The following is an 8,122-nucleotide window of genomic DNA, read 5'->3' as shown; positions in this document are numbered from 1 at the left end:
ACGAGAGAAACACAGCCAACAAAAATGGCATATAGTGCATTTCCAGGAAAAAATAAACGTTAATAAAGAAGAAAGCAGCCAGGAGCATTTTTGCCATTTAAAAATATTGTTAGGTGCACCAGCATTACCTAGCCACACTCAAATAGGTAAAGCCTTATATTGGGCCCAAAGTATGATATAAGCCTACTTGCTAAGTCGGGCAATTCAAAGGTTTTTAAACCTTAAATAAACACAAATAACGATAGTTATTATAATTCTTATGATTATATTAGATGTTTACTAAAATATTGAGATTATATATTTAATATTCTATTTTAAAGACTTGAACTCATTGACTTACAATAACCTATTAACAAGTTTCTGACAAGTCAACCACAATAAAAATTTCAAAGCAAATGAAAGAGACTAGCCTGATTTCTAAGATTTTATAAATAATTTAAAATTTACATTAAAAAAAGTAATCAAATTTAAAGACCTCCAATAAAATAGAAACCAATTTTAATTATTAGAAATATAAAAAAAATAACTTTATTTTAAAAGTTATTTATAAAATCAACTTTTTGCTCGAAGTAACTCAAAAGATGAATTTTGTATTTGTTTAAAGGTCTAACCAGGGATAGAACCCAAGGATACAAACAAAAGTGTAGGCAACACATTGCAAGGTTTTTACCTAGTTCTTGCATGTCTACTGAGTATCTTTTTAAGCTTCGTTCTAATAAGCTCAATTTCAGATCTTTGGAACCTGAACCTTAACATATTAACGGAAAAAGGTTCAATGTAGGTAGCTCAGTTCAGTGTTACTATTGCTTTTCACAAGTGCTTGAAAATTCATGATATAATTTTCAACAACAAAAGAATAAGCTTACAAATTCGAACATGGGATGGGACACCGGTCGTCATGTGGAATATTACGGTTCAAAAATGCGCATAACACATTCTAATTTAAATTTTCTGATGCTTCTAATAACCAAGGTTGTTTGATAAAGTTACAAATCCATCTCTTTATATAAAATTGGGGTGCCTACCAAAACTTTATGGGGTGGTGTGGTGTGGGTGGGAGAATGTGGGGATCACACCACTGCACGGCCGTGAGAAAATGCCTTTTATCATCTTCTCTTTCCTTCTACTTTGCGTATTTTCTTCCTATGCTTTGAAGCACTGCTATCTATGTTCAGATTCACCTTCGGTGGGTTAGAAAAACAGAATGAAGCAGCAACAGCCTGCAAAAGTACAGTAAGTTGTACTATCATATTTTAGTCAACATTATACATGATATAACGTGCAACAATTTTTTTACTAGAAATTTGATAAATTGTGATGTTTTACCAGCAACCCTCAACAGCCAGACTGCCAGAGTTCACAAAAGAACACAACAACCAACCTTTTCGATGAAAACCCTGAATGGGAAAAATTTTAACTATTGCTCCTGTTAAATTAATGAAGTTATTACTCCCTGCAACTAACTAAAAATCTTTAAAGCATTTTCTGCCATGCCTTTTTTTACAGAGCTTTACCCCTCTTGCAGCTAGAATAATGGCAAACAGAGGCCTGAGAGAAATAACTATTTAGCAATGAACAAGGATAGAAAAGGGGGAGAGAAATACATGCTACCCTAGGAAAGAAAGAAGATTGACAATTGCCAGTGTTTGATAAAAGATGTTAGGTAAGGAGGGGAAGAATGCACCAGGTTTATGAAAAAGAAAGACAAAACTAAAGAATAGTGGAGTGGGGTAGGTAACAAAGGAACAAGGGAAAGTTATCAATAGCTTGTCACTACCCTCTTTGTATCTATTTTCTATATCCTAGAACCCACAATTTGATGAACTGCAAAAGTCTTAAAAAATGAAGAACCCTACCAGAACTCCTTTTTTATGTTGCCATGTGTAATTATTTTTTGTTTCTATGCGTGCACACCCTCCAACAATGCCAGGTATGTAAGGTATGTCAGTGTGTATGCGTGCACACCCTCAAGAGGCAGTTCAGATAGTGTATGCTCTATTTGATGGGCATGAATATTCAAACAGTTCAGCAAATCATGAAAATAACAATAATGTAAAATATAATGAGAAAGTTCTACCTGTAAATCAAGGCGGTGAACATTGAATATATCTTTCATGGAGTGTGAATTATATGCTAATATATATGACCTATATGCATCTTTAGCCATAACATTCAAATGATAAATGCCAGCCACCAACTTCTCCTGCACAAATCCAAATGGTGCCATGTGTAAGATAAACTTTGGTTAATACATTAAATAAAATTTAAATTAGCACTTGAGAGCAGGAATATACCAGTTGAGATTGTACATTTGCAAGCTTCTTATGATCAAACGCATATTCTTTCACGGGAACCTTTGCTGCCTGAAATTAAACATAAGTTTAAAATTTAATGATTCGGGATAATAATCCAAGAACAATTGTCAAGCCTGCATTATATTATACTTTCATTTTATCACATAATTTTATACACTTCAACTGGGATAATCTCATAAATAGGATAAGGCATAAAAAACTCAAAGTTACCGTAAGTAATCTATATTGGAACTTCCTAAGATAAAGCAAGAGCATACATTAGAAGCCTACTACTACCTTCTGCAATAAAGAGAAAGAAACTGACCTTCAAATAGTGAAGAAATTGCAATTCTTCAGGAATCAGGAAAAGTAAAGCATTTCCTTTTCCACCTTCCCCACGAGCTGTTCTACCAACCCTGTGGATATATTCCTGGAAGCAGTATAACCACATGTTATCTTGCGTGTTGATGTATAACTCAACAAAGAAACAAATGGAAAAAAATAGTAACCATCAATAAAGAACAGGAAGCACCTTTGGTTCATCAGGAGGATCATACTGCACAATCCAGTCCTGCAAAGCAGAAAAAAAGGAAAAAAAAATTGATAAAATGTTTACATATCCTTTATTTATTTCTAATTCACATAAATGATTTTCATGTCTATTCTATTGTTAAGCCTTCAAGTTGAACTGTGTTATTGTCATTACGTATTAGAAGTTAGAACCAACACAAATGACTCCTTGAAGTTTGCAGAACAAATAAAAGTTTCCCTCCAAATATTTCTTAGACTAGTCACCATTTATTCTTACACTGCCCAGTAGCTGGGTAACTGTTCATGTAGTTAACCTAGTATTTTTTGGAAATGTTGGAAGTTGGATGTCACAAGTGTTATGAGGACTTCCACGAAAATCATTACAAGGTTTTGAGAAGAGTAAAGTGATCAAGAGTCAAGACTCTTCAGCAGTGTTTATTGTGTTTAGAATGTTATTGTCTATATTGTGAGTGTGAGATAATTTGGTCATGTAACTCAGAAGGTCAGCTTGGTTTAGTTGATGTGCATTCCTTGTAAGTTCATAATTTAGTAATATGTCATTTCTCTTATTAGGATATCTTATCTCCAGCTCATGTTTCTTTGTTGGAGGGTTCTTAGGTACCCTACTAAATTTGGTGCCCCTGCATCTTCCATTGGATTCTATATCCAAATTCATCCAGTCATCCAATGACAAAGGATGCAACCAACCAGAAAGGGTTAGCTAGGTTTTAGAGTACTTGCAACAGAATTCCCCTTCCTTCTTTCTCTTCACTATGGAAGTTCTTCTAAATAAAGATTGTATTGTTCTATTCTAATGTTTCTGTGCAGGCAGTTGTGATTGACTGGTTGCAAATTGCAACTGAAAAGTCTTTAGGATAAAACCTTAAAAGTATGATAGAACCTAATCACATTCAAAGGCCAGAAATATTCATGTAACTTGATAAGAAAAAATATCATACCACATCAGGTATGTCAAGTCCACGAGCAGCAACATCAGTACAGAGCAAGATCCCCTTTTCTGCTTTGCAGAAGTTGAAGAACGTAGTAGTCCTGGCATGTTGCTTTTGTTTTCCATGAATATTTAAACAGTCCAACCCAGTGCACTTGAGAAGATCTGCATGGAATTTGACAGAGTTGCATGAAGAGAAAAAGACCATCACTTTTTTTGATTGGTATCTCCTCAAGAATGAATAGAGAACAACAAAACGTTTAGCACAGGGAACAACAACATAGCCCTGCTGCAATCCTTCATTTGTGACCTACATTGATATGGATCGTGTTAATTAACGTAATAATGATGAAAAAAAACAAATTTCAAGCTTTTGATTATAGTGGAAGAGGCATCACCTTTTTTCTCCCATCATCTACATCAATATAGATAGGAGTTGCCTGAAATGATAAGCGGGCAAGATCCTCGACCTGTAATTTAACACGGAAAATTTATCCAAAAACACAGACAATAAGTAAAATTGAATAAAGAAAACAAGGGGAAAACACAGACAATATAACATGCATTCCCCAGAATCTTGTTTTCAAATATAACATGCATTATCAAGCATTCACTTCAAGTGTATCAAGGGGAAAATGCACATTTATATGACGTGACTATTAGTAAAATTGAATAAAGAAACAAAACTGGAATTTAAGATTTCCTTTACAAGGAACATGATAAGGATGGAAATGAAGAACAAACCTTCTTTGTTTGGGTAGCTGAGAACAAAGCTGTTTGCCTTTTCTGTAAAATGAGAAGCAAATTAATTAGCCATACTCATTAATATTAGGTATAAACAAAAAGTAGATATAGACTTAAAGCTACATTTAATTTACACAAGGCAAAAGAAGGGAAAAATAAATAGGAGAAACAGCAGCAGCTATATCTCAGCCTACAAAGGCATTCAGACTCAATAAACTCACTAGGAGGTATTATGGTCGGATGAAAGTCACCAATCCCAACAGTGGTGCAGAGGAGCAAATACCTAAAAGCCATAGCACCAGAAATAGACCACTCATGCAAAAACAAAAAGTTGAAAACCACCTACAATTTTACATCTTGTCGATGGAGGAAAAAAAATATTCATATATTTGTTAAAAAGATATTAAATGGGATTTGAACCTTCCTAAACAAGGCCACCTCCTGTCTTTATGTTTTTGCTTTCTAGACTTTTGAAAACATATTTTTGGGTTGCACCATAAACTCATTCATTTTCATTAACAGCTCAAAAGAAACTTGAATTAATCATTCAGAAACCTATTTAATTGTCCAATTTAGTTTTCTCTAAAATGATATTGTATTACTTATCGCATTAGTATGTGGTGTTTTACAGATAACCAATCCCATCCACAAAGCAGCAACATATTTGGAGTGTTGGACATTACCCATTTTCATGACTATTAAAATTTCAAAACCTTACACCGCATTACAAAATGGGGCAAGGGGAAGGAGAAAATAGAAACACATTGCAAAAGTTCTGAATACCTTTGGAAGTATGTTAATAATCTGCTTCATCTCCTCCTCAAAATTTGCTTCCAATATCCTGTCAGCTTCATCAATCATTAGGCACTGCCAAATCAAGCAAGAACTCAGACCGCAGAGTAAGTTGGATAACCAAGACATAGACTTACATATGCATGCATCTATTAATTTATAAGAAGAGACGTCACTCCAAAATGTGAAAAACAGAAACGTCTCCAACACCATAAGTAAAAAACTTTTAATATTTCAGTGTTAAACGAAAAGAACAGCCAGCATCCCTTCAAGTTACCAATCAACAACTTACCTTCAAGTTTTTATATATGAACCCCTTCGTATTCTGGAGGTGATCGAGAAGCCTTCCTGGCGTCGCCACCAACAGGTTCACCCCTTTCACAATGCGCTCCGCCTCTCCCTTCCTCCCGGAACCCCCAATCACCAACCCAAGCGTCTGCGAGTGATACTTCAGCAGCTCCTTCGCCACGGCGTGCGTCTGAATCGCCAGCTCCCTCGTCGGGCATATCACAACAACACCCGTCCCGTTCCGAGGCGTGAACTGAATGCTGTACAGCAACTCCACCGCCGGAACTAAAAACGCTAGGGTTTTTCCCGCACCCGTTCTCGCCGCGCCCAGAACGTCCTTCCTGGTCAGAAGCGGCGGAATTGCCTTCGCTTGAATCTAAATTCAATAAACATGATTTTAATTCATGAATAAATGTGATTAATTAGCTTAATCAGAGGTCTCGAGACCTAGGTATACACTTGCGTTAAATACTCAGAGAGAAAGCTTTGTCGCCATCTCGAACATAAATAAATAAATAAATAAAAGAGAGGAACGACAAAACGGCGTTACCTGAGTCATACGGTGGAAGCCCATGTCCGCAATGGCTTTGGAAGTGGGTTCGGACAAGCCCAGAGAGGAGAAAGACTCGGTGCTCATGATTCCGGATGAGAAGTTGTTTGTGTCTTCTTCTTTTTGTTCTTCTTCTTCATCTTCGGTTTGTGTTTGGGCACTATCAATGTTAGCATCGTTCTTGTCCTCATCTCGTTTCTGCTCGGTCTTGTGAGGCCTTTTCCTCTTGCGGAGTTTCTTCTTGTTGCTTTTGGTTTGGACCTCGCGCTCCGGCGAGGTGGGATCGTTGTGTTCTGCTTCGGCCATGGTTGCTTCCGCGGTGTTTTGTTCCTTCTCGTATTTGCGAGAGCCGAACAATTACGCTACTGCCTCTGAAAGTATTTACTATTCAGCCGTTTGTTAAACCCTAGAACGAGCGACCACAGCTTCAGGTTCTCGGGGTTTTTTATTATTATTATTGAGTGAATTTGTTTAGGCTTAAAATAAGTGATTTTACGAAAAATTTATGTTTGTTTACAACTTATATGTACTTATGAAATAAACATGTTTATTTAGTAAAAAATCATTTTTTTATACAAGTAATCTATGTTTTTTTAATTAAAAAAGATATTTGAAAATTTCAAATATTATTTTTGTATCCTAATAACCTTGTTATTATAATAACTTATTAATAAAATATTTCTAAAATTTGGTAATTAGTGTTGGTTTTACACATCAACTTACACTAGAGTTTAATAATAACATTAAATTATGATTTTTATCTTTTTAGTCTATATAGTTTGAAAGTAGTTTTTTTAGTTCTTATAATTTATATTTTAATTTTTTTTAAGTCCATGTAGTTTGAAAGTGATTTTTTTGTCCTTATAATTTGCATTTTAATTCTCTCTTAGTCTCAATAGTTAAAAAGTGGGTTTTTAGTCCCTATATTTTATATTTTAATTTTCTTTTAGTCCTTAACATCAAAATATGAGTAATATTATCAATTACAATTGACTATAAAAATATTAACAAGTAATTCGTAACTAATTTATCGTAAGATAATTTGTAATAAAAAAATAGTTGATAATTTATAACTAATTTGTAGTCAATTATTTTATATATTTTTTTGTAATAAGAACTAAAAACTAATTAAAATATAAATTATAGGGACTAAAAAGATCACGTTCAAACTATAGGGACTAAAAGAGAATTAAAATACAAATTATAATGACTAAAAAAACACTTTTAAACTATAGGGATTAAAAGAGAATTAAAATGTAAACTATAGGAACTAAAAAAAACACTTTCAAACTATAGGGACTAAAAATGTAAGAATTGTGAAATTATAGGGACCAAATGAATAGTTTAACCTATTTTTATTTTAAAAATTACCTCATAGAAAAATCAATAATATGTATTAAAAATATTTATTATATTTTTTCTACAAGTACTTTATAAATTACCTCACAAAAAAGTAAAGAAAACAATTCAACAAAATAAATAAACAAATAAGACTAGAAAACAAAAATGTTCAGATCAACTAAAACTTTCATGTTCATTGATATGTTAAATAAGTACTTCAATTACTTATAAAAGCAACCAATCAAAATTTAAATGACAAACTTATTTCAAAAAGTAAAGACCTAAGAGAAACTAATGTCGCATCATCTTGTCAATCGATCTATGATAACATTTCTTACTTCTTCCATGTATCTGACATTTACTTGAGATGGTTTTTGTCATTCTTCGTGATGAGGTATATCATTATCATCTCCACCATTAAATTTTTGTCCTGTAACTCGTAATGCTTCAACATTCTCTAAGTTTTCAAGAATCCTGAATTTATCCTTCTAACATAATTATGGAGTGCAAAACATGCTCATATGATAGAATTTGAGTTTCAAGTTTAAAACTGGTCATGCGATGAAATATTCTCCATTTTGCTTTGCAAACACCAAAAGTTCTTTCAATAATACTTCTCAAACTAGAACGATG

General features: G+C 33.7%; 1 protein-coding gene across 1 annotated transcript; it reads right to left on the bottom strand.

Annotated features, from left to right (window-relative positions):
• Nucleotides 1–817: 817 nt before the first annotated feature.
• Nucleotides 818–6,592, bottom strand: LOC100798290 (DEAD-box ATP-dependent RNA helicase 27). Its single transcript, XM_003552006.5, has 11 exons — nt 6,149–6,592; nt 5,603–5,974; nt 5,302–5,385; nt 4,519–4,560; nt 4,173–4,244; nt 3,785–4,084; nt 2,827–2,865; nt 2,620–2,724; nt 2,295–2,363; nt 2,078–2,203; nt 818–1,220 (listed from the first exon to the last, which is right to left on the bottom strand). Exons 1-11 carry the CDS (start codon nt 6,452–6,454, stop codon nt 1,107–1,109), a joined length of 1,629 nt encoding a protein of 542 aa, XP_003552054.1. The 5' UTR covers nt 6,455–6,592; the 3' UTR covers nt 818–1,106.
• Nucleotides 6,593–8,122: the final 1,530 nt, after the last annotated feature.

This window comes from Glycine max, chromosome 4, assembly GCF_000004515.6.
Source record: "Glycine max cultivar Williams 82 chromosome 4, Glycine_max_v4.0, whole genome shotgun sequence".
Lineage (NCBI taxonomy): Eukaryota > Viridiplantae > Streptophyta > Magnoliopsida > Fabales > Fabaceae > Glycine > Glycine max.
The sequence above is the reverse complement of the archived record's forward strand: the minus strand, read 5'-3'. Positions and strand labels throughout refer to the sequence as shown.

Coding starts and splice junctions, on each gene's coding strand:
- LOC100798290 (XM_003552006.5), bottom strand. CDS start 6,454: ATGGCCGAAGCAGAACACAACGATCCCACCTCGCCGGAGCGCGAGGTC. Junction 5,386..5,602: donor TCATATATAAAAACTTGAAG/GTAAGTTGTTGA, acceptor TTGATTTGGCAG/TGCCTAATGATTGATGAAGC. Junction 1,221..2,077: donor TTCACCGCCTTGATTTACAG/GTAGAACTTTCT, acceptor GTACTTTTGCAG/GCTGTTGCTGCTTCATTCTG.